Source organism: Harpegnathos saltator, unplaced genomic scaffold, assembly GCF_003227715.2.
Source record: "Harpegnathos saltator strain DR-91 unplaced genomic scaffold, Hsal_v8.6 scaffold119, whole genome shotgun sequence".
Taxonomy (NCBI): domain Eukaryota; kingdom Metazoa; phylum Arthropoda; class Insecta; order Hymenoptera; family Formicidae; genus Harpegnathos; species Harpegnathos saltator.
Genome location: NW_020229894.1, coordinates 654691 through 681556, shown reverse-complemented (window position 1 = coordinate 681556; position 26866 = coordinate 654691). Strand labels below are relative to the sequence as shown.

Sequence of the window (26866 nt, the reverse complement as noted above, 5' to 3'; positions counted from 1 at the left end):
CTTTTGTTAGCTAATCGACTTTTGGAAATTTCAAAATTATTATATTAACAAAAAGTTAGGGCACTATTATAGTAATATATTCTTGATAGTAAATAAAGTCTAATACTATTTTTTCTTTCGACGAATAGTTAGCGAGATATCGTATATTAAATGTTGAAAATGTTACCAAGTTTTCCTGAAATATTTCAAAAAAATATTAGGCAAATAAAAAAATGTTTCAGACAAAAGTTGTTAAAATTAATTGGTAGAAAAAGAAGATATAATAAAAATTGGGCCTTCTATTTTAAAAAATGAAGTTGACCTTCAACTGATCTTGAAAATGCCCTCCAAATAAAAAACTGATAATGCTATTCTCTTTCCTCTTCGAAATCATGGAACGCGTGCTTTAGCTTTTTTTAATATCTTTCATAATTTTCGAGATTTTTTACCTGTTACGTTTGAAAATTCGGTTTGCCTGTATAATATACAGGCAAACCGAATTTTGTCACAACTGAATGTTCTTGTTTGAATCTAATATTCTCAATTGAAGCGTCAAGCTTACGAGGATTTAAAATATACTTGGAGTAAATCTGACGAACTCGTCGCAGATTTCTATATAAACTTGTGAAACGAGCAACATTTATTACTCGAACTCAGTACGCACTTTTCGGTACGGAGATGGCTAAATTTCACGTATCTCCCTCTCTCTCTCTCTCTCTCTCTCTCTCTCGATTTACATCTCGTGAATCGTTTCTATCCATTATCCGGACGCGGGACCGATCACATGTCGCGGTGCAACCATCCTGCCGTTCCGGTTCCTCGTTTTCACGCAAGTCGTACGGGAAACCGGACACACAGTGCGATGCCATCGTCCACCTCCATCGAGCGTGGCGAGCGAGCGAACCAACCCGGTCTCTCTTCTCTCAAGTCCGTTGACTTTACACCTGACTGTCCCTACCGACTTCCCACACGCAAACATGGTCGATGAGTCACCTAGCTTCTTTTCTTCCTCCTTCGAGCCGCTGTTCGCCCTTTTCCTCTCCTCAGCTTCTTCGGCCTCTCCCTTTTCCGCTTCTTCGATGTTCTTTTTCTCTTCTCTCTCTCTCTCTCTCTCTCCCCGTTGCCGCTTGAGACCTCAACATCGGTACCCGGCGCCGCGAGAAGCGGGCAAGACGGGAGGGAGGAGAGAATATTTTGTGCTCCGACAGGTAGGAGAAGCCGCTCCTCTTTGCTTCGAGACGCGCGAAGAATGAAAATCCCTTCCCTACCTCGTCCTTTCCCCCCCATCGAAACAGGTCCCGGGGTTCCCGCTATGTAGCCGCTACGAAATTGTCCGTATGGAGTTCCGTGGACGCCGGGTTCCCCCATTGAGACTTCTCGTCACGGTGTCCGGTTACGTTTTGTCGGTAAACTCCGATCGGGCCTATGTACAAATTCCAGGCCGGGGAACTTGTTGACTCTGTGCGCTCGCGGATGTTTTAATAAAAGAGAGGAACATAGAGAACTATTCTGACGGCCCGACAAAGTGTGGGAAGAGCAGAATCTGGGCCGAGCGGTTCTCTTCGTGTATGCAAAGCGACCGAGGGACACGTCGCTTCGATTAAGCAATCCTCAAAATGAAGGCCTGTAGGCGGACATTAAATTATGTCTATTTTATGTCGACATGTTGCAATATATGACGTAAAAATTCGCGCCACCTGAAACGAGCGCCAGGAATATCGGAGGAGGACATTTAGGGACATTTGAATAATCTTTAGCACGCGGAAACTTATTGCCTCATTGTTGTGTGAGTTATCGCTTCACCCCTCATTGGGGTGAAGCAATAATTATTATCACCTTGTTATTAATACACACATTAATTATTAATACAGAAAAGCCCAGAGTGTAGAGAGAGAATGTCACCGCCACAGGACGACCGCGCTAGAATTTAATTTCTGTTGTCGCTAGAATTAGTGATAACGGAAATTATTGTTTTCGTTATCGCTAAACTTAGTGATGATCACTTCTGTTATCACTAGAATTGCAGAACGACGATTAATCCGTTTCTGCCGGAGCAGTCGAAACGCCAGGAAGATTTTCGAAAAATTCCCGAAAAGCTGTTGGAAGAAACGTCGTTTCGAGAAACATGCGTTTTACGCAAGGGCAAAAATGTCCGTTTATCTTTTTCCGTTTTACTCGACATTCGTAAAAAAATGTAAGATGAATTTGAGCAACTTTTAGAAGAAATCGCAGACCGGTCTCGCGTTTGGCCGCTTGGCAGTTCGAGTGTCAGCCAAATGCTTCATATTTGAAAGATACTTAAGGTGCTAATAGTTATCGCCCTCTCTCTTTCTCCCTGCATGTCAGCGTATTTTCTCAGTTGTGTGTCGAATGGCCCGACAAACAGAGATCGCAGAGCAAACAGAAGGAAAACAAATATTCCGCCGCTGCCGTGAACGGCGAAGTGGCGTTCCAACGCCGTGTCTTTCAATTCAGCAAATGTTGTCGAAAATCCTCGCTACTCGCGAGTCTAATTCGTCATCAAACGTTCTCGCGGCCAGGCGCTCGCGAATCGATACGCGCGACCTCGTCGTCCTCCAGGTCTGGATTTAACATTTTGCCCCCCGCGTCGCCCCGAACGGGGTCATCTCGAGTTTACCGTCATGCCAGGGCACGCGATTACACGCGCTCACGTGCCGACCGCTTTTACAGGTAGGCAGCCGTCGTAGGTCGGAATTGTTTGCACCGCAGGTTGCTATCGCGACCAAGTTCTCCGTTGTTACGCAGGCGCGCGCTAGGCGATCTACCTGCGCCTTCTGACAGGTAGATCGTTATGACTCGAATAAGAAGAAACGGAGCGCGCCGAAGAGGACGATGAGAGGAGGTGCACCGGTGTCATGGGCGAATCGACTGCGCGTAAGCCGTATTGAGATGTGTTGCATATATGACGAATTGATTTATGATACGATTCGTGGTACAATTTCCCTCAAGAGTCAGACTCGAGAGGAAAAAGTGCGGCCACTTGCGGCCATTTTCTCCAAACTCCGATTAGTCCGATCAATCGGACGAGTAAGCAGGATTCCAACTGAAACTGCTGTTGGAGAAGAAAGCGAGAAGAATAAGAAGTGCGAAATTTCGGTTGCTAATTTCGCCAGTTAATCGGCGATTGGGATCATTCAAACTTTGGAGATAATGGCCATTAGGAATGAATATCTCGATTTTTGTCCGTCCTTCCTTCCTTCCGTCCTGTCGTCAGCAATGTTAGCGGTATAAAAAAAAATATCCAGCACACATTATTCGTTCTTCATCCTTTGCCAGTATAACCAATCGCGCGCGCAGAGATTTTTTAATTTTGTGATTGATCAGTCAGAAATATGTGAGGACTTGTATCATTCACTCGTCGGTGTTCTGACGATTTGTGTTTCTTCGCGACGCCCAACGATCGAACGAAATGTTTCTATATCGCGCGCGAGAGAGACGTCAGCGATTAGATCATGAGCAGTGCGTATGCGTGTGTTCACTTGTGTCTATCTAAGAACAGTTGAATCTCGCGAGTCCCCTTTGCTTCATGATAATCAAAGGATAAACATATCACGACAAAGAAAAATAATATTACACCAAGCATTTAAAAATATCAACTGATCCTACTGCGAATGTCTGAAGCAGAATGTCAAATCTTGACAATTTTGACGGAATTTTGACAGGTTAAGCCGGAATTTCTGAATCGTCCATATTTTGCCAGAAAATTCCTTCACTCAGCCTAACACTCTCTCTCTCTCTCTCTCTCTCTCTCTCTCTCTCTCTGTCTCTCTGCACGCGTTATCAGTTGCATATTGTCGAGCGGAGAAAATTGCTCTGGTTTACAGGCGTAATTGTTTCGGCTTCCCGGATCCTTCCGTTGCGCGAACAATGGCCTGGAGTTTCCCTTTAATGCAGCCGGTGCACGATAGCGTAATAGTCACGCTTGGGGAGATCTCTCGCCGAGCTTTGCGGCGTCGCCAAACCCATATGCCTATTTCGCGTAACGCTTTCTACGTCAACGTCTCTGACAAGCTTCGAGCATTAATGAAACGTGCGTGACGTCGGCGTGAATGCGTTTCAGGCAGGTGTTGCCCGCCGAGAGGAGGAGACGGAGCGAATCCTCTCGGAAAACGGCCAAGTTTTCGCGACCGATCGATGTGTGTGTGTGTGTGTGTGAGTGAACGTTTTCTTTCTGATTTCAGTCTACCTGCACGATCGACGCTACGTCCTACGCACGGATGCGAAACAGTACGATGATCTCAGAGGTGAGTGGGTTCAGGTGTGAGCAGAAGATGCGCATAATTTGAGCGCGAGCGACGACTTCTCTCGCGCGAGCTGGAGATTTCAACGACGCAGATCTCACACACAGACAGGCGTCGCTCGCATTCGCGATTTTCTCGCACGGCCGTTGCTGCGACACCTTCGCTTTTTCATCGTCGCCGAGACTGCGACGGTATCGTGATATAGCAGCGTAGATTTACACTTAATATTTAACATATTTAACATACCAAACATATCAATGTACATGCATATGTAAAAGTGTCAAGTTTCATGCTGGAGGCAAGGCAGGGTGTCCCATAATTCACGTCCATTGTTCACAAAGCGCTATCTATCTTTTGCAAAAAAAAAAAGGAAGAAACAAATTATTTTCCTCGGTCAGTTTCAAGTGAGTTCTGCTTCAGGAGAATATTAATCGGATTACTCAGATTCTCAAAGACGTGTTTTGTTGGAAACCGAAAATCACTGCGGAAATAAGAAACTTTCCTCTCGGCACGTTTTCACTGGGGAAAAGTTGTTAAACATTTTCATAAGGAAAATCGCGCTGCGTAAGTAATGACTGCGTGTTACGGGAGCTGGTTGTGCGAATAATGTTCTCCGGGTAACCCGATGAAATTCCCAGACCTCGATACTTTAACGCCGTCTCGCGTATCCGTTAATTTACGCAATCTGTAATTAGAGAGTCGGCCGAGAGAGCGTCGGCGTTTTTTTGTTCATTTCGATATACGGAGTGACTTCTTTCGCCTGATGCGCCGCGATATCGCCGCGGAATGTAACAAGCGACTGAAGCAACAACTTTCTCCTCTTGAACGGGAATGATCTTCAGAGATGCCCGCGCACGTTCGAAGGCGCAGCGAAACGAAAGTTACGAAGCATTATCGCAAAGACGATCGATATCTCGGATACCTTGTTAATTAAAACGCACTTTCAAACGCCCTGCATTCGTCTGTTCTCGATCTGTAAATGTAACGATAGTTTCGATATTACGCACACGGAGAGAAAAGATCGCTTGAATTGACATAATGAACGAACGAAATGCTTGAGTTGCAAACACAGAGTTTCTGCTTCTTACTCTTAGGAAGGAAAATCTCCGTTCGCCTGACTAAACGGAGACTGCATGAAAATCCGGTGACGAGAGATATTTCTGTCAGCGCGATCGAAAAGATTCGGCGAAGGGTGAATGTCTCAATCGATGACGGAATCGGAAAACTCGATTCAGATAAGGAAGGAGACAGCTGACTTGAACCGCCCGCGGTAATCTTTTTGTTTCTAAAGTGAGCTCTCCCCACTCTTGCCATGCGAAGGAAAATTCGGTCGCAGTAACGGGATTGTTTTCTTCGCGTATGACCCGAGTACAGTTGTGAGAGCCAGAGATTCCATTTGCCACACAAGTAAAACGTCTCGTTTCCATTATCCACCGCTCTTCTTCCTTCGTGCAGCTTACAATAATTTTGACCGTCGGAATTTTTACACATCAATCGGATCTATCGTCGGCCGGCCAGCCGACCATTTCTCCTCTATTTATCCCTCCTCTATTTACCCCTCCGATCTATTCTGTTGCAGACGAAGTGGAAAGGCTACGGATTATGTTCACGGTCGCAACGACGTTGACCTGTCTGTCGTTATGCGGGGTACTGTACCTGTTGGGAAGGACTCTAATACGGTGGGAAAAGATTCAAAACACCTTGCGAGCGCTATTCAGGAAGAATTGGGCGAAGGTGAGTCGACCTGCGAGGGCGGTACCCTTCGAAAAACACCCATCATTCCCGTTGACAAGTTCCCCTATCGCGCTCTTTGATCTCGGATTTGCTTCGGCCCGGATCAGTACGCGAGAATAAGCCGAGTTTAACGTTAAATAATAGCATTAAGAACACGTCGGTTCAATTAAAAAGAAACTCCAGATTGCGCGTTCGAGTTACATTCGCGATAAATTACAATCGGTTATCGAATAGTCCAGATTGAATAAATCCAACGAAATTTGCTCGTTAGTAAACGCGCAACATTCTCTGAATCGGTAAGTAATTTAAGAAATCAAAAGGAGAGTAGTTTCTCCGTGTTTCTCGGTGTTTCTAATCCCACAAGGATACGAATAAATAAACCACGTGCCAATAAATTCACGGGAGTTTTCTCGCGCATCAGCACTTTGTCACAATTCCGTCATCGTTTCAGAAGGCAGCAAATAAAAATAAAGTGCAAGACGACGTCGAGGCTAACGCGACTAAACAGAATGGCCTGAAGCTAAGCATGCCGACTATAAGCGCCACGGTGGACATAAATAGGAGCACCGGGAATAATAACGATACACCGGAGACCACGAGCACCTCTCTCTCGCGGAGGCATCCCAGTGAGGACACCACTCTCGACTACGCCTACGATAATCCGGCAATGACGCCGAGCCCGGAGGCTGCTCAGCTCAGAACCAAACGCGAGAGCTCATTTTGAGGCGTGATTGCGATTCCGATAGGCATTCAATTGCGGTAAGAATGCACGTAGAGTTACATCATCGTCGACTTGCGACCAAACTTCCGATTTCGGAAGCCGAGTTCGATAAAAATTTGAAGATATTTATATCACAATATATCATAATGATTGTTAAGCGACGTGTATTTGTATTTCTTTTTTTTTTTTTTTTTTTTGCAAAAACGGAGAACGGGCGACCTGAGGTTTCACTCGTTAACTTTGTAGAGTGCGTTGCGACAGTTTTTTCTCTGTAGTACATGGATCGACTTTTTGTACAATGATGAAGGAAAACAGTTGTCGGAGGAGCGCGAGGAACGTTGAGGAAAAGATCATTCGCCGGAGCCTCGGACGAATCTGCGCTTCTCGAATGTGATTCTTGGCAGGAAAATGCGAGAAGGATGTGGCCGAGGCCTGTACGTATGAAACGTGACGTGGCTACCTTCTCCTCTATTTCTATGAATGCGCGCTGAGGTGTTTCGTACGATTTTTCACGTTTTTACGAGCGATTTTTCACGAAGTACCTTGTTAACTGGCGGGCTGACGTAACGCGCGGTCGAGAGTCGAGATCGCCGTTTTTTGTCTCTCGTAAATGCAACTCGCGTGTTAAAGCGAGTTTTTCCGAAGGCGGTGTTCACAGTCTGCTGTTGTTCGTTGAATAACCACAGTCGCAGGATAATTATGATTATTGACGTGCGTAATAATTTTTATTTCTCGATAATACTTGAATCATTAAGTCTCAAGCTATGAATCAACTAATATTTCATTAACGACTACATCTCAATGGAAACTCGATAACCCGCGCAGAGAATTCCTAGGATTTTTCCAGATGCAAATGCGGATGATAATTCGCATAGAAAATTTTCAGGAACCTGTTTGGCATTCATTTTAATTTGCCCAAATAAATAAATTGCGATTCTAAGTGGGAAACCGATCCTATTTTCTTTGTCGAACGTTTCTTTGTCGAAAACAAAAACGTTTCTCTTTTCCCTTTTCTACTTTATATTTATATTTATGTTGAACGAAATATCTGGAACGCTCTAAGCTTCCTTCTATGCGGAGCTAGAAGGGGTTATCCGATTGCATTCCATTTTTACACCAATTGTATTCAATAGAAAAAAGTAGAAAAAAAAATCGAATGCAGAACGGAGAATGAAAATCGGGAAGTTTCGAGTTTTCCGCTTAGAGAATTGCGTATTTGAAACATCAAACTTCGATCTCGGGAAGATCGGCCGTAGAGTTTAATATAAATCCCGAATAAACCGTAATCGAACAAGATATATGTTCGACAGGAACTAAACAGTTTTGTCGGGCATATTTTAACCAAATTATTTTGTTGTTGCAACAAAATTTTGGTTCACGCACCAATACATTTTTCCTAGTGTGTGTGTGTGTGTGTGTGTGTATGTAAGGGTGGCTCGTAAACAATTCCGCACGTGAATAGATTATGCTCACGATGGGACTGTGAACACCGGCTCGATAATGTAAGATTACTTAAACAACTAACTTGTACAGTGATAACGTAGCGTCGTAAGTTCGGAGTGACTCGTGAGCGCGTATCGCGCGCCCGCGTGCCGTGCGGCTGTGTGACTTAATTAAATAATAATTAACGCGACACGCTCGCGCGCGATTCAGTCCCGTCGACTCGGTTCTCTCTCTCTCTCTCACTCTCTCTCTCTCTCTCTCTCTCTCTCTCTCTCTCTCTCTCTCTCTCTCTCTCTCTCTCTCTCTCGGTCTCCTCTTGGAATTTTGCGAAACGACGCGTCTTGCGCCTCAGCGCATCAGCGACGTGATTGTGCAGAGAGAAGGAGAGAGGCGCGCTCAGCGAAAAATCTCCAAAGGAATCGCCGATATAGCGCAGGTAGTGCCGCAAGTGCCGGATTTTTCTTAAGCAATTTTTCACGTCGGTGAGGACTCGTCGTTGCGATCGCGGTGTGTAAAAGTCGGCGACTGTCGGGAGGTGCGAGTTCCCGAGGCAGATCGTGCGTAGCGCGCGTCCGTATACGCTCATAGTAATATGTACTTAATAAGTTAACTTAAGAATCGCATCCTTATCAGCCATTCCGTCCATGAAAGGCCTTTCGAGCGAATGTGCGCGTGCAAGAGAGCGCACTTTGCATAGGTCAGTGACGTTGCACGCGAGGACGAAGGAAGATCGATAATCATTTTATCGCGAGCCGACGAGCCAACGCTCAAGCCACGACGTATTCCGACGTCCAACTCCGCGGCGGACCTTTCTCAACGTATTACATTTCAGTGTGTTATAATTTACACAAATGTGCGAACATTTATTCTTTCTCTGACCGGTGTGCTTCATTTCGCACGACGAGGACGCTTAATCGGTTGTTTTACGTCAAGACGTATGTCGAGAGATATCGTCACTTGGACAATAGTTTCGCGTAAAATACCATTTGCTCAAAAAAAAAAAAGAAAAGGAAGAACTAAGCGCGCTCAAATATCGCTTGCTCTTCGAAAAGCGATCTATTTTTTATCGGCTGGGAGGAAGCTCTCTCGATTAATGCTCAATTTAAATGAGTACACATGTCGAAAAGTTGCTCAAAGTTTGTAAATTTTCGTTTACCAGAGTTCACAGAGTTTTTAATTTTTCTTGACTTCTATCTGAAATTCAGCTGTAAGCTTTAAAGAAGAAGCTAACCATTTCGATAATCAGACTGCAATGAGCCGATCGAATTTTGACTTTATAATCGTGCGGCTCGCACACCGAAGTGCTTCGCCTTCGTCCCCGCACAGCGATCGCTGTCCTTAGACTTAATCATTTACACGCAACCACACCATTATTTAATACTTAGAGATTATCGAATTAGCAATAACTTCGCACACTACGACGCACTTCTCATTTCTCTATTTGATCCCCTTCGAGGGCGGATCAGCGTCTTCCAGAAACGAAGATATTAATTTTGCCCCGAGCAGCTCTTAGCCTTAAGTTCTCAAGTCCAGCTATAAATATAGCGGATGATTTATTCTTAAGTCTGCGTTTTCTTCGTTCACTACCTTTGTAGATGTAAGATAAAAAGGAACCTCTTTTCTTGCGGCCACTCGCCAGCGTAATCCAGTACGAAGTTCGAAGACGTTAGGTTATTCAGAAAGTCGAAATCTTGCTTTTACGTTAAACTTGCAGATTTCCGTCGAACTTGAAGGATCAGGCTAATGTAATTGCTTCGAAAAGAATCTTTTATTGAAAACGAACATTTTAATACATTTTATTACGATAAAATTATTCTTTTCTATTGGAAAAAAGACATTTTTAACTCTTCCACTTCGACTCGAGATGACTCGAGTTATCTTGTGTAAACGTGTTTTTCTTTATTTTCTTTTCTCCCTTGTATTTAAATGTAAATTGCATTTAATTTTAAGTACTTAATAATTTTAGAGTGTTTGAAGTATTTTGATAATCGAAGGGTTCAGTATTACGCGAGAAGTATATCAGTATAGTATAGTTTTAATTAAGAAGACACGATTTTATAATTGCGCACGATATATCCCTTTTGATTTTCGCCGTTCAATTTTCACGAAATATAGTTAATGCTTCGTAAAAAGAAAATGAAATGTTACATATATTAAATATTGTAATATTAAACTTACAATATTAAATTTGTAAGTTCGTTATTGTCGTAATTTCGTGAGAGTGTAACGACGAAAATGTGTTATGCTTAGCGGAACACGCTTCGATGTATCGTGAATTACGCTCTGAGCAGAATCCTTTGTGTGTGTTTCACGTTAATTATATATTACCGTACTTGTTGTTATATTATTATACAAACATCCATGTGGCTCTTGAAGAATGCCTTCTTCGATGCGATTTAAATGTCTCACGTAAGAATAAAAGTAGGTGAAAATGAAAGATGTTGATATTGTGTGCCTTTTTAACGGATTTTGCAAACGTTGAGATGTATTTGTAAATAAATATGACACACAACACACAGAGACACTTCATATATGCATACGCAAATTATTACTTGGCGCGAGTGATCATGACATTGATTGATTTAAAACTGTGAAATTAAGTTAACGAGCAAAGTTAACAGTGCCAAACTGTTTTACTCGCCAACTCCACGATTGGACGTCGAGTATTCTCTTTCGTCACATTTCGAGAATTATCGCTAAATTGAAGATCGATTAATATCTTGTTCGTTTCATTAAAGCAATAATTGCCCAGTGTGAAATTAAAAAAAATTCAATCCAAAATCTTTACTCGTCCTATGTTTTAAGTAACACGCCGGTCTTACATTGTTTACATGTGCATATTTGAGACGTCGCTCTGCGTGAAAGTAACTTTTATAAGCAACGGACAGTTCAGATATATTCGTTTAAATAATAACTCATAGATACAGCTCCACTACGTTGCATCACGATATATTGATAAAACACGATCTACCTAGCGGAGGTAACTAAACAAACGGTTTAGATCAATAAGATTCGTCAGAAGGACGATTTTGTGAAGTTTGTAGATATTATGAGAGAGAAGTATTTGTGTGCAAAATATTTGACTCGTCATTACATAAGCATCGATCGTTAAGAAAGATAGGCGCGATATACATTCCATTGTACATTTTTGCAAGATATATATAGTTATCGAGAATTATGTATTTATATTCCGAACAAATGTTCGACATTTTACTATTGTTACCGTGTTGCTCTAAGAACGCAGGAAGTATAGACCCCGTTTTTAATCGTTTATTTCGTAACGCTTCCATGTTACCATGAGCGTTCACCAATCGTCAATACCATTATCATTTATTATATGTAACTATATCTATAATAAATATCTTTATATTATTCAAACACAGATTCATATCTATATTGTGGTCCTTCTCCAATTACCGCCGGTCTTAATTACCGGCAATATATGTATCGCTTTCATTAGCATCTTAAATTGAGAAAAAATGTTATCTTTACAAAGATAACATTCGCAGATAATTTAGTCTATTTACCAAAATGTCACTTTTGCCTCGAACACGTTCCCTGTTTTCTGTATTGATTGGCAGTTATGAGAAACGTGTTTTGTGTGTGTAGAGTGAGATGTGGGATTGGCTGGAAACTCATAATAACTATCGATCGAATTTGATATTTTCGTGTTGCAAAATTGCGACCAGATTAAAACATTCATGGTCCTTCTTCGAATCAGTCCAGCCGCGTCTTGGATCCTCTGAATTAACTTTTGTATTTTATTTTGTATCGTGGAAATAGAGGAAAGGACATGTAGAACACATTTGTAAATATCAAAGTTTGTAAACATCAAAACAATAATAAATTGACAATAGATTAATATATCTATTAAACTTTTATATTACCAAAACTGTGCTTGTAACTGTGAAAAGATTGATTTTGCGAGCTATATTTATTAAGTATTTTTTACTCAATGCAATAAGTATTATCTACCCTGCGAGTCTCGAATCCTTTCTCCAGCATCTTGCATAATTTGTGTAAAGTTGCAAAATTTTGAAGCAATACATATACCTCAGGACAACGACACGCGACCTCCACATAATTATAAAGCAAAGATTATCCGAGACTCTACTCTTAAAAATCAAAGAAACCCGCGATGAGAGTAAATATTTTTGCATAATTACCTAGATTCAATCAGCGACACTCGGTGCAAAGATAGATCAAGTCGAGACGAAAGCGATCCGCCTAAAGTCCATCGGCCGTTTCAGATACTCGCATAAAGCGAGTCCATCACGGAAGGCGGTGGTCGAGGGCGATGTGGAGCAACGGCGGCGGAGAATCCGCAATTATTCAATCGTGCCCTCCAGCCGTGTTTAAAGCCGTCGCTCTTTCACCGTCATAGACGTTTCGAGCGTGTAGAAGGAGCGACACATCTGTAATCTCGTCGCTAACGTCGTCGCGCAATTTCGAAATCTCGCGTTTCGCGCGAGATCGAACGAATCTTCGCGCGATCGCGCCTCGACTTCACAGAAACGAGCTTGATAATCGGCCGATCGTGTCTCCCCACCGGGAACTTTCCGTCGACGTAATTTCGGAAACGGAGGAGGAGATTTGGCGCGATTGTGTTGGTGACGCGCGGCTCTTCTTCGATTTCGCCGAGCACGAATGAATCTTTCTAAAAGTGCGACCATGTTCGCGTTTGTGTTCGAATAGTGCTCGAGTCCTCGTGTATGTATAATATACATTATAGTTATATTAAGAATATTACAGTGTATACAGTGTATATTATAGTTATATTAAGAATATTACTTATATTAATATTTCTATTAATATATATTTATATTAATATTAAGACTATATTATATTAGTAAACTATAAAAAATGCCTATGGAGTTGTTTTAATAAATAAATTAATTTCAGCTATGTTAAACTGTGAAGCGTCTCATGTGACTGTCTCATGTGACGTGCCTGAGACGCCTCGCGACTGTCAGTTTCTAGGTCCGCCGTGCGGGCTGGAGCGGTAAGGGGAAGTAAGGAGGCGTAGCTCTCAGAAATCGGCCCGATCGTGCAAGTAATTCCGGGCACTGATGTATAACATTGTAACGAAGCGAATATGACAGGATCAGGAAATATTCCTCCGATAAGATTCAACAAGTATTCTCCCGATAATGACCCGTTAAAGCGTGACAGTTGTCCGCATTAGTGCGGATTTTGTTTGTATGCAACGCATGATCGTCGTTATGTTTGCAACTAGATCGTATTTCAATATTGTTAAATAATATACAAGAGGTACGCATAAGTTTGGAGACCGCCACTTTCTCTGGGGTGCGTCTTCAAAATTGAATACCGCATTCGTTTCCGACTTGACCGATTCTACGCGAGATCTCGGTGAATTTGAAATTCTTCAAATGGCGAATCCGCCAAGTCGCGTTTACGACGTTTGTTACATTTATTAATCTTCCGTGTCGGTTCGCGGAATTTGACAAGTCGCGCTGACAGTATATGTTTAATATACAGTGCCTGCCAAAAGTTCCGAGCCACCTAAATAATTTTTGAATGGTTTGAAATTTATAGGGATACAATGGGATCACAAAGTCTATTATTTAACCACAAAAACACCCACCTCCACACCCCCGGGGACCCCGGGGGACGGGGGGAGGGGGGAGACAAAAAATCTTAAATGGCATATGGAGTTGAGTGAGGGCTAGTTCGAAAGGGCTTTCCGAGACGAAAACAACGTGAGGTCGTCGAAGTTTCTACGTTTTTTTTTCGCAGAGTTATGATCATTTGAACATTTCTATTAAGATTTTGCGATAGCGAGGGCCCACGGCGACAACAGAAGAAAAATAAGGCTTCACGCGGGTACACGCGTCTCTGAGTGTGTGTGTGTGTGTGTGTGTGTGTGTCACAAAGATAAGGGTCCTACGATTCATCAGTCTCGTAGTATTTAACGACTCCAAACTCTCTTTGTTATGTGTGTGTGTGTGTGTGTGTGTGTGTGTGTCAACAAAGATAAGGCCCCCCACACATACACACACACATACTCAGGGACGCGCGTGCCCACGTGAAGCCTTATCTTTCTTCTGTTGTCGCCGTGGGCCCTCGCCATCGCAAAATCTTAATAGAAATGTTCAAATGATCATAACTCCGCGAACAAAGATCGTAGAGACTTCGCGTTGTTTTCGTCTCGGAAAGCTCTTTCGAACGAGTCCCTCACTCAATCCACATGCCATATAAGATTTTTTGGCTCCCCCCTCCCCCCGTCCCCCGGGATCCCCGGGGGTGTGGAGGCGGGTGTTTCTGTGGTTAAATAATAGACTTTGCGATCCCATTGTATCCCTATAAATTTCAATCCCACATTTCAAACCATTCAAAAATTATTTAGGTGGCCCGGAACTTTTGGTAGGCACTGTATAATCAAGATATGCGATGAAAAAAAGATTGCATAATAAATAAAATTATATAAAGATATATAATCAAGATGTCATCATGAATGATCCGCGAGATGCAATGTTTTTGTAACTTATAATATAAAGTGAAAAATGACGATACACAGCAAAATATTTAGGTTTTTGTCTCATCGGTAGAATTAGTCGTAAATTTCTGGCGTTGACATTCTTGTTTTGCATAGATTATAAAGGATAAGACTGTTGAGGTACGCGATGGATACGGAAAATCGGCGAACATTCGATCTGATCGACTGGATCGTGTTCGTCGGATTGCTGGGCATCTCCGCGCTCGTAGGCGTCTATCAATGTTACGCGTCCAGGAAGAAAGCGGACGCGGTGGGAGAATATCTCGTGGGCGGTCAAAGGATGTCTATATTTCCGATCAGCATGTCGCTAATAGCAAGGTAAAAATTCATCTCATAAGTGTTTTGGTCCAATTTTCACAAGAAAAAACCTCACTCTGTTATTCCATTGAAGATGATTCAATTTGTCACCACGGGAAACGGAATATAATAAAGAATAAAAAGTACACAGGATGTCGCGAAAGATTAAACGACAACTAGAAATGTGCTAGAAACAAATGAGATTTTAAACGGAAAATAATTTACTTGGAGAAGGCTTTGCTTATATATTCAATCAAATAGATATATATATTCAATCAAATAAAAAAATATAGAATTTTTAAGAGAAGAGCGGACACGCGGATTTTGTAATGATTTTATCATTGAATAAAAATTCTATCAAAATGCCAATGATTTTATTACACTTCAAAATCCGTGTATAGGTTATTGAATATGTTTCGTACGTTTTGTTTGATTTTAGGAAACAGATTAATTTTTTAAAAACAGAAGAGCAAATTTCAAACTGACCTTTCCACCCCGCGAGTCTCTCTGTACGGAGGTTTAAAATATTGTTCGCTGGTTTGTCATATTGACTATACGTTGGCAAGGAACGATTAGAATCTCCTCAGTTTCAATAATACGATAGAAGTCGCACGTTTATTTGATCCGACGGACACGTTGGAAAGGTACTCGCGCGCGGTAGGAAAGTACAGGACGTCGGTAGAGAAACTGTTCTATTGGCCGGAAATATATAGGATGTGTTAGGTGGCGTTTGTTTCAATTGGCCGTCAAGGCTCCCTGGTTAAAGTTGTAATTATTAATAATCAAGCGATCACGCGTCGTGATAACCGGATAAGAAAATTCGTTTTAAGAACGCTTTATCTTATTTTATCTCATTTAAATATTTTATTTTATTTAAATACTACTTTAACGATGGCGACTCAAATGCGAGCCTCAAATATAACTTAAAGAAAAAAAAAAAAAAATAAATAAAAAATGCAATAACGAAGACGCAAAATATTTCAATTCGCATCTTCAACAAATGGGAAAAAATGTTTTATTTTAAAACTGTAATGCCTAATTTATTTGCTAAGAATTAAAAGCCAGCTCAATTGGCTGCAATTAGCGATTAGCAATTAGTGGTACAATTAGCATTGCGTATAAATAGCGGCAGAACCGTACGATTGGACGCAGCAAGTTGGACGGGCAAAACAGTTTTTTCGTCTCCGAGCGTTTATCGTTCGCGTAGAGTCGCGTTTTTATGCGCGATCGGAACAAGTCACTGCTCTGATAAGAGAGCTCGTTCATTCGCTAGTTGCCGGATGCCGAAATGACGTCGCTTAAGTTCGCGTTGTGTAAATGTTGCACGATTACGAGCCGCTTTAACGACGGCGTCTTGAAATTACAGCTACGTGTCGGGCATAGCGATGCTGGGATTGCCGGCCGAAATGTACGTGTACGGCACGCAATTGTGGTCCGTCGTGATTGCGGACACCTTCGTTTCCGTGACGATGGTGGTCGTTTACTTGCCGGTCTTCTATGGGCTACGAATTACGTCGTCCTATGAGGTATCACGATCGAAGCTACGTGATACGGTCCAAAAGTTTCCAGTCTTAGGAAAGCCTTGGCAACAACGAATTCACCACGTGATTCTACGGCCAAAAAACTATAAAAACCATGCAAATTTTACATATACTTTTTTCTTCTCACTTTTATCCTTAAAACGGTTTAATACTGCAAATATTATTTCTTCATCATTGGTAATTCCTCTTTTTTTTCACGCAAACAGGACTTTAATCTTGAAAATAAAAAAGTCATTCGTCCTACAATATTGACTTAATTTCTAACAATTGTTTTTCATTTTCAAGATTGAAGAACTTTAGAAATTGGTTACCAGTGATGAAATGATTTTTTTGCAGAGTTAAATAATGTTAAGGATAAAAATTCAGAATATTTTTTGCAATGATATAGAACAATTAACTCATCGTTTTAAAAAGATATACGGAAATAAGGAGTGATTATATTAAAAGTAAACGTAGTTTTTTCATTTCACCATCTTCTTTATATCTTTAGACCGGAAGCTTATTATGGATCTTATATAACAATGGATCACATTCGTTAGCAATTTCTTCCTTTTCCTCTTTTTGCTTACAGTACTTGGAGTTAAGATTCAATCGAGTGGTTAGACTCCTGGGCTCAGTTATTTTCATCATCAAAATGGTAAGCTTGATGATACTCGTTGAATGAATAAAAACTTGGAAGTATCCGAGAGAGAAAGTGATAGACCTTTGAAGAACGTAGTCTCGCGATTTACGTTAAAGTTTTTTCGGACTCCTTTTCTTTCTTTCTTCTTATCACGCTCGCTTCTGCATAGAGAAAATGCTCTTCTACTGCTAAGAAAAGCAATTGCTCAGTTTTTTTCTTTCTTTTGAGTGATCCTCAACAAGGAATATTGTCTTGATAATAGTCCTAAAATATACTGGTCATAAATTTTAGGAAAGCTCATCGTCATCATCATGTACTCGAAACAAATATGTCCATTCTTTTTCTCAAAATGTTATAAAACTTATATTTTATATAGAAAAAGCAAAGTGTTTCGAGGATCCTTCTTCAGAATTTGCTTCCGCCTATTCTAACACACTTACTCGAATGCAGCATGTACTTTTCCATGTGTGAGAATCATCGGAATTCTTGCCGTACGACATTAACGTTCTCCCCTTTGTACGAAAAATTTACCGAAGCGTCGGACTCTTGGAACGTGTCGACCTCGAAAGCAATTCAGCGAGACGAGCAATCTTGCGCTTGCATTTGCAGCTACTTTACATACCGCTGGTGATATACGTACCGGCGCTAGCCTTCAATCAGGCTACCGGGATCGACCTCTACACGATCGCCCTGCTGGTCTGCGCGGTGTGCATCTTCTACACGACGCTGGTAAGAGAACGTCGGACGTAGATTTCATTGTAGATTTCGTTCCCGCTGTCGAAAGATCGCTGTCGCCTCGTGTGAAATTTCAGGCTTTCTTTGTCGCGACCATCTTGAACTAAAAGACACCAGAAGCGAGAAAATACACTCTAAAAATGCTCGCAAAATGTGTTGCAAAATAAATAGATAATACATATTCACAAAATGACACTAACAATCTCTGTAAAATAGTTCCAACAATAGTTTCCTTTCGTCCTAACAATCAATAAAGGACTTTCGGATCTTGCAGTTCCGCTTTGTTAAGGATTCAAGGGATAACTGAAATACTCGAAGTGAGAAAGGATTGATCACGGACGGTCGAAAGGACCAAATGCGAAACGCGAAGTATTCTCAAGGTGTCGCACGCTTTATTTGTTGTTACACGGCTATGTAAACGCTCAATCTGCGCCAGCGGGATTTCTTCGGAGCAACTTCGGCGTTCCGATTACGTCTATCGCGAGCGTGTCGATCCTAAAATCTTCTACATCGAAGGTTTTACGCTATATATATCGTATATCGCGGACGACTCGACTTTCCTCGATTACTCACACCGATACATGCGGTTATTGGTGTTAGAACCAATAACTTTATAATTGCCCATATATAGCTCGCTGAAAGTATTGTTTATGTTTTAACACATGTGTTCGCGCTTCACTGTATCCGGACTAGAGATCACCTCGTGAGAACGTGATCACCGCTTGTTTTGATATACCTTGATCCGCCGACACGGCAGTGTATACCGCTTTTCTTCGTACAATACAGGAGGGTTGCCTCGAATCGGCTCCGCTCCGAGACATAAGAAAAGTCAAATGCCTTTTCGAGGTTTAGCCTAGCGGAGGACTCCGTAACACGCTTCGATCGATTAAAAGTGTCAATTTGTAGATACATCTTTTGAATATACTTTATAAGAATTTTCAATGTGTACTTTCTCACTTCTGACCTCATCGATCAGGAGTTGCATGTCGAGAATAACCAGGAATTTTAAAGGGGTTGGTGATGAATTTTACCAGGCTGGCATACAAAGATGCATCATGAGTAGGGGGGGGGGAAATCAGATGTCCTTGTAGATGTCGAAGCGTTTCGGAGGAACGACAGGATAGATGGTTTTTTGTTTCAGGGTGGCTTGAAGGCGGTCGTGTGGACGGATACCATTCAGACGGTGATGATGTTCGGTGCCATTATCGTCGTCGTCGTACTCGGCACCAACAGGGTCGGCAGCGTGGCGGAGGTGTGGAAGAGGAATTACGATACTGGAAGAATTGAGTTCTTCAAGTGAGCGTAAATGTTCTTCGCACCCGATGCATCTTTTGCTTACGTCATGTAGCAGCTCGCAACGCTCGTAACTTTACAAAATCTTTACACACGTAAATTTCTACATTTTATATCACGTGTGTGTTGAACAGCATGGATCCGGATCCTACGGTGAGGCATACATTTTGGACCGTGGTGCTTGGCAGTTATTTAAACTGGCTAGCCACGTGCTCGGTAAATCAAGCGATGGTGCAGAGATGCCTGGCGATGCCGAATCTGAAGAAGTCCAACGTGTGAGTCTGAGAGACAGATTGCCGAGCATGATGTGCATTTCCCGGTGCGGATCTCGCTTATTTAATCCCCCTTTGTGTCCAGGGCGATTATGATAATGGCCGTAGGTATAATCAGCATCGTCTCGTTGTGTTGCTACACGGGGATCGTCATCTTCGCAGCCTTCTACGAGTGCGATCCGGTCACGACGAAGGTAAAACGAGCAGCGAAGTGAAAGTTTCGGCGAACGAAGCGCCTTAAAACCAGAGGGAGTTGGGGGAGTTGCGTTTGAGTTGTCGTTCCTCTTCTTTTTCAGAAGAGAAGAATATTTTAACGCTAAGAAAATGACTATCCACTTTACTTTCCTTCTTTGAGGTAATGGTTATGTGCGACGAAGAATATTTTCTCGATTACCAGATCAAAATGTACTCGCAACCCAAAATTAGAAAAAGAAAAAAAAAAAATCATCATCATGTAGTCGAAAGAAGAATCTCTTTTTTTTTCAAGAATATTTTACTCACAATTTCGGCGATTGGAACTGGAAAAAAATGATTTACTTTTCAGCAAATACGGAAACCCGATCAGCTGTTGCCGTACTTTGTGATGGAATTATCGCACGCGATACCAGGCTTGCCAGGACTGTTCGTCTCCGGCGTGTTCAGCGCAGCGTTGAGGTATCGTGAAACGCACATGTCGAGCAAATTATTATTAAAAATGGTGATCTCCATAGCTGTAAGGTTTTTACATAGCTGTGTGATATTTGCAATATTTTTGAGATCAGGGAGAGGGACAGGGTCGAGTGCTGCTGGGAAAAAGTAAGAAACGACGTGTTTCTCTTCTGAAACCAAACGCGCCGCCTTTTCTTAAGACTTCTAACTAACTTCTAACTTCGCCGAAAGGAAAATTCTTGCACTGCACGTTGAAATGAAAAGATAATCGATAAAATCGACTCTTACAGTCGATCGATCAGATTCGCAAAATAGTCCTAACATTTTCCTCTTGCCCTAACAATCAATCAATTACCATTAAAAATTAACGTGACACACACACATATATGCAGTTGATGTGTCCTGTGGACATATCCTTTTATTTCAATATATTTCGCAAGCATTTTGGTTATACATCAAAATGGCCACGGCGAATAAACAAAAATTTTATGCGCCCGATCATTTTCTCCTCATCGCGATTGTATAACGCGATCATGTACGTTCGCTCGTTGATCTCTATAGCACAATGTCGACCGGATTGAATTCCATGTCGGGCGTGATCTACGAAGACATGATCAAGCCGTGTCTCCGTAATCCGATCTCCAACGTCGGCGCGAGCCGCATAATGAAAGCCACGGTTGCGATAATAGGAGCCATTTGCGTAGGCCTGGTCTTTATGGTGGAGAAACTGAGCGGTCTGATTCAGGTATGACGTTCTCGTTACGTCGAGTATCCGTTTCGTTCGACTTACGGGTCGTTAACTCAACTCCCAATTAATATCTACAATTTCTTCTTTTTTCCAGGCCGGCAGAAGCTTGTCGGGTATAACCGCGGGGCCTCTACTCGGAATGTTCACGTTGGGCATGTTCTTCCCGATGGCCAATTCCACGGTAAGAAGCCGACTGAGCGAAAGTCCAATCCGTCGCAAACTCTTCCAATTGTATTTCATAATCGGGACACTAGTATCTTTCAAGTTTTTACAAAAGACGTCTTCTCTAATACTTAGACAGTAGCCGAATTATCTCTAATGTCCTCGTCGAGGACTTCAATATATTGATCTCTATGGGGTATACATTCTTAAATCTTAACACAGTATCAGTCGAGATGTCTTAAAATTGCCAACTTTAATTTCAGCGAGTGATCGCACAAAGTGTCCCGGAACAGGTGATACAACTCAGGATTATAATCTTGCTTAGAATAATAATTTCACGTGACGTTTCGGGAAAACAAATTGAAAACGTGGAAAATATTTTTTTCTTATAGAGATTCTTATAGAGATTCGTGTACGGAGTTGACACTACAGCGAAATTAGGTGAAGCCTCACCCAAAAGATGTGAATCTATGATGCGAGTGATGAGCACCTTCTTTATATATGAGAAAAATTTATTTTACGTTTCCGCTCGTTTCCTTCGTATTTTGTGTTGCTGTTACTTTCCTGGTTGTATGTACCGCCGCTCGTGAGATATTCTGTGCAAGCAACCCTCGTCGAATCAATCGTTACAACTAAACTGGCTCTACGAGATTTTGACTTCTTCATGTTCCTCTTATCCGTATCAGGGAGCACTGGTCGGTGCGTTAGTCAGTCTCAACCTGGTCGCTTGGATCTCTTTCGGCACGCAAGCTGCGATCTCCAGCGGATCGATTTATTTCCCTGTGAAACCGGTGTCGGTGGAAGGCTGTTCCGAGTCGCTGAGGAGCACCGCTGGAAATCTCACGCTGATCATCGAGAACGCCGTCAGGTACATATTAAGCAATTAGTATCTCGACGATGCGTAAAAAACGCCCAATAATTCTCCGAGATTCGTCGTGATCAAATCTACATCTTTATTTCCAGGGAACAGCCCTTCTTTCTGTACAGAATGTCATATCTCTGGTACACATGGGTGGGTTTCCTAACTACGATTCTGATGGGGCTGGTGGTCTCGTGGTTCACGGGCCTGTATAAGTACAATTGCACGGACAAGAGGCTATTTACACCCGTTATACACGGCTTCTTACGCTCGCAGAATTCTCCGAAAGCGGTACGCTGCGTTCGCTCCTGCGCGAATCGGTTCTAGTTGATAAATCTCGCCAATCAACGACGTCATCATGTTTATCTCGTGTTTCTTCGCAGGATGAGGCTGAACTTACGAGAACGGCGAACGACGCAAGCGACACGACGACGCAGATCTCTTCGAAATGCTAGCGACCGACTCGGCTCGACCGCTGACTCACAAGATTTACGCGTACATTCGCGGGGATTATTAAATCTAAACTCGTCCACAAGTTTGCTTTCGACTAGTTTCGATATTTCGTAAAATTATTGATATTGCGGAGCAAGTGGCGCCGTCGTTACTTCGTTTCTTTCTGATTTAATCGTCCTTCGTGCATAATCATCGATTAATCATAATGCATGCAGGACAAAACTACGACATCGAGTATTTCCCCTTACACGCGCGCGCAAATTAATTAATGTTAAATAAACTATCATATACAAACCTAGGCAGTGAGATGCAATGTTACCAAACGAGATGTTCCATCGTGCACGATGAGCACCTCTCGCGGTTGATTAAATTTAATTAGACCGACGGGAAATAATATACAATATGACTAAAAGACGTTACTCGGGATATCAACCGCATGTCTACTCGTGCAAATGTTTATCGTGAGGATAATTTCTGCCGTAGCCTGCGCTTCGCAACCTTCGCGGATAATAAACGTCATAAAATCCACTAAAGGATTGAGAAGCAATTATACTTGCAAATCCTATATACACACACACAAACACACACACACACACACACACACACACACACACACACACACACACACACACACACACACACACACACACACACCCACACACACACACACACACACACACACACACACACACACACACACACACACACACACACACACATATATATGTGTATATATATACACAGGGTGGGGGGTTATAAGTTTACAACCCGAAGTATGAAGGTAGATTGGGTTAAGACAAACATAAAAATCCCATACCGTTTTGCGAGATTCGCAATAATTATCGAGTTATTAATGACAGAAATCTAAAGAAGCTCGGCCCACTCGACCTAGCTCTCTAGTCTTTTTCCTCGCCGCGCACCGGCAACAGTTGCTGGATCAACTGCGGCCTAAGCAGCTGCAACGCTTCTCCAATTATCTATGCCAGCGCGCTCCCACTCCTCAGATTTCTGTCATTAATAACTCGATAATTATTGAGAATCTCGCAAAACGGCATGGGACTTTTATGTTTGTCTTAACCCAATCTACCTTCATACTTCGGGTTGTAAACTTATAATCCCCCACCCTGTATATATATATATATATATATATATATATATATATATGTATATATACATATATGCGCGTACGTTGAATCTTGCGTTAAAATTCCCACATAACAAGTTCCCACTGGTAGTGAACGTTTTATCATTCGTATCGAATTTGTTTAAATGTTCTGTTATCAGTAACGAGCGGTGAACGACAACACTGAAACCGAAGTAAGAGAACTGAATGTTCGTGGAAATCGAACCGGATATATAACTGATCGATTTCGCCGCAAGGTGTATACAATATGTACAACGACTATCATGTACTTGAATTGCCAATCCGACGCAGTATCCCTCTATATTACTAGACCTCACAGCACAATTCGTAACTATATATAATACACGATTAATTGTTAATCATGTGTAATAACAACGGTGCATACCGGTGTAATAATAACGGTGACGCAACCGTCTCGTAAAAATTCAGAACTCACGGAAAGAAGCATCTCTCGAGATCTGTCCCCACAACATACGACGCATTTGCACATTTGGCACTGCTTCCTTCCCTTTCCTTAAATTTGGCGAATTCAGGACGTAAGCGGCGACATGCCGATCGTTCGAGGATCTTGCTGACCCGGCTGGGTTGGTGGGCCCGGCTGCGGGCCGGTTTCTAAATTCTTCAGAAGCATGTTCAGCCAGTGCTTCGTCGAAGCATCTTCTTGCAAGCAATTGGCAAAAGTATTATCCCTTAGTTGATCTGGTAAGCATTGTCTTAATGCCAGCAGTGCCCTGCAAAGTTAATTATACATTTGAATTTAGTTATTGCAAGATTGTATTATATATAACGGAGATTAATATTGATGTGCTAGAATTATATAAATATTCGACACTGCAAACCAGGATTTTTAATTGAATGTCTTAATACTTTGTTATATTTATTGTAAGAAGTGAAAGATTTAGTACAGCTTATTTAGCAGTAAAGTAAATTGGTTCTTTTATTGAATTAAATAAAAATACTGAATTTAATAAATGGTGAGCAGAAATAATATGCATTTTGTTTCGGTATTTACCTAGGATTATCTGACAGTCTTAGGTAACATCTCACAACGTGTTTAAGCAATCTTGCTGATGGATCCTTGGCTAAGGACAAAACCATTTTTCCCAGTATCATTGCAACATGACTGAATCTGTCATAGGTTTGACAAATATATGACAGGCCACTGTCATCCAAGAGTATTTTCTGCAATATAAACGTCGCAACGGTTTTACTTAATTCCGAGCCACTCTCCATAATTCGCAGGCATAGAGGAATGATTTCTGTAGTGAGCAGGAAGGTGATGACTTCTTGTTCATCTGTCTTGACTAACGCTCCTATTACTCCAAGACTTGTCAGTCTAAGGTACTCAAAAGGCCTAGTCTTGCTTACGGTATGCAGGAATGGATACAAAAACAATGGAACATGAGCCTGCAATCAATCAGATACAAACAATACAGACTACATTAAGATACCAAAAGATGTATATCATAAAACATATCGTAAAATTGCAAATGAGTTTGAGATTTGTTTTTGCGGTCTCCAAAATGTTTCTATTTTTTTGCGTAAGACAAATATAAAAAAAAATTATAAACCAAATTTAACTGATGTATGTGCTGTATTGTTTATAATTAAATAATATGTGGCATGTAAAAACATGTTTAAATCTAGAAATTCAATATGTGCAATAAAAAATATATCCAAATCCATTCAGTCTGCACAAAACATTGCCGCTTTGTACAAGCAGGTATCATAAAAAAAACTTACATCCGAAGGAGAATACATGACCCCACCCAGCCATGAAACTCTTCTATCCGCATGTTGCGGCTCGCTTACGTTATAAAGTAACATAAAGCTGTTTCAATTGCTGCGCGATCTCACCTGTAGGAACGCGGATCTTGTCTCAGGATGACTAGCTACACATTGTAACAGAGCCAAAGCGTTGCACACGCGATTGCTCTGATAAGCGGTGAGGGTCGCAGGATTGATAGCCGGGTAGATGTTGATGATCTCTTGCAGCAAGGAAGCCGTCGTGCCGAAAGAGTGCCACAGCATCGGCGCCAGGTCGGGCACCACTTCACGTTTCTTGCTCAACTCCAGAAGTGCATTCTCTCGCGTTTCCGGATTCGACAGCTCGATTATCCACGTGTAAACCTTCTCGCGATCGACGGTGGATTGCAGAGCAGCTGGGCTTTGTTGCGAGCTCATCGTGACTTCTGTTCTCGATCGCGTCGTAAATCGACTGCAATATTCACCCTCGCCTTCGTGATGTGCAACGTATATAACCTTTCGACGCTCCGTGTGAGCCACCGAGAACCGAATTATGCGCGTTTGGAGTTCGACGGTGTCGCTTGTTACTCGCGTGTGATCACTCGGCTTACAGTACAGTACGTGTTTGAAATGTCGACCGTTTCGTCTGAGATAAATACGCACTCGGCGGTGAGTGTCTGGTATATTTCACAACGTTCTGTCGCGCTGGATCACCCTTGATTACAGATTACAGCTTGCCGCGCGTCTAAACTTTGGTCTGTTCTTTGTAGCTGCACTGTTGAACTGGTGCAATAAGTTAAAGTGAGACAAATATAGGTTTTCTCACTCTAGCTTATTGCACCAGTTCAGCAGTGCAGCTACAAAGAACAGACCACTTGTCACGGGAGGGGCGAATGCTTCCAGACATAAGCGTAGAAAAACGAAAATTCCTGCATTCGGTGTCCTCCGTGAAACCGCTGATATCCAACGGGAGAATTTAATTCCTCTCCTAGGGGTATTTATTTCGCTAGCGACATTTCCATCCCAACTATTCACCGCCAGCACAAAAACTCTATAATATACGTGACATAAACTGTGTATTTTCAGTACTGGCAATGAATATCGGAAAACCGCAGCCCATAGATTTTTATCAATTGGAAAATAAAATCGGAGTTAACAAGTTGAAGCAACTGAAGTTTATGTTAATTATAAATCCTCAGGGGACCTCTCCCCCTTTCTCACTGCTTCAGAATTGAAAGCTAAATTCTACAAAGCATAGAAACAAGGCAGAGATACAAATTGTTCGTGTTATCGTCGGTGTAGCGGAAATAGTCGACACTGTTATCAGAGAGAAGAATGAGAGCGGCCACCGGCCGTATTTCGGGGGTACGGCTAGGCGCATTTTAGATACGCCATCTGACCAAAATGCGCCTAAACTACGTCCACTAGGCGCACTTTCGCGGTGATAAAAGTAAAATGCACCTAGGTTCGTGTCCGTACTACTTCCATGCAATGATAGTAGGTTAGAAAAAGACAGACGACAGATAATCGTTCCGTCTTTGTCTCACTAGTGAGCGGCGAGCGGCAGTAAACACGAGGCGAGGTAGCGGCGATCTTATCTTTCATTTTTCACATACTGCGTTTTACACGGCGTTTTCGGCGACACCGATTTTTCGCACTGGGAATGGGCGCTATCTGCATCCATTTTGAG

At 42.1% G+C, this 26866-nt stretch overlaps 3 protein-coding genes and 1 long non-coding RNA gene across 6 annotated transcripts; 2 read left to right on the top strand and 2 right to left on the bottom strand.

Annotated features, from left to right (window-relative positions):
- The first annotated feature begins 2161 nt into the window (after positions 1 to 2161).
- Positions 2162 to 6828, top strand: LOC112589763 (uncharacterized). The gene is made up of 4 exons (XM_025304217.1): positions 2162 to 2874; positions 4182 to 4244; positions 5821 to 5975; positions 6427 to 6828. Exons 1-4 carry the CDS (start codon positions 2856 to 2858, stop codon positions 6697 to 6699), a joined length of 510 nt encoding a protein of 169 aa, XP_025160002.1. The 5' UTR covers positions 2162 to 2855; the 3' UTR covers positions 6700 to 6828.
- Positions 6829 to 12500: 5672 nt separating this feature from the next.
- Positions 12501 to 22871, top strand: LOC105181490 (sodium-coupled monocarboxylate transporter 1). Of its 3 annotated transcripts, none has more exons than XM_019840605.2 (15): positions 12501 to 12849; positions 13042 to 13141; positions 14753 to 14974; positions 16320 to 16479; positions 17066 to 17131; positions 17726 to 17845; positions 18993 to 19147; positions 19279 to 19419; positions 19502 to 19610; positions 19961 to 20070; positions 20626 to 20809; positions 20907 to 20993; positions 21661 to 21842; positions 21938 to 22124; positions 22217 to 22871. In XM_019840605.2, the coding sequence occupies exons 3-15, from the start codon at positions 14784 to 14786 to the stop codon at positions 22286 to 22288; spliced, it is 1764 nt and encodes a 587-aa protein (XP_019696164.1). In that variant the 5' UTR covers positions 12501 to 12849; positions 13042 to 13141; positions 14753 to 14783; the 3' UTR covers positions 22289 to 22871. The 3 variants fall into 3 exon arrangements, with proteins under 3 accessions (XP_019696164.1, XP_025159990.1, XP_011136582.2); XM_025304205.1 differs by having other exon boundaries at positions 13042 to 13151; XM_011138280.3 differs by having other exon boundaries at positions 13042 to 13192.
- LOC112589761 (uncharacterized) lies at positions 16330 to 18986 on the bottom strand. The gene is made up of 3 exons (XR_003113768.1): positions 18052 to 18986; positions 17757 to 17954; positions 16330 to 16577 (listed from the first exon to the last, which is right to left on the bottom strand). It is a non-coding gene; the product is annotated as an uncharacterized LOC112589761 (long non-coding RNA).
- A 695-nt stretch (positions 22872 to 23566) lies between the features above and the next one.
- Rcd-1 (Required for cell differentiation 1) lies at positions 23567 to 25614 on the bottom strand. Its single transcript, XM_011138278.2, has 3 exons — positions 25288 to 25614; positions 24443 to 24837; positions 23567 to 24161 (listed from the first exon to the last, which is right to left on the bottom strand). The coding sequence occupies exons 1-3, from the start codon at positions 25612 to 25614 to the stop codon at positions 23960 to 23962; spliced, it is 924 nt and encodes a 307-aa protein (XP_011136580.1). The 3' UTR covers positions 23567 to 23959.
- Between the last annotated feature and the right edge of the window lie 1252 nt (positions 25615 to 26866).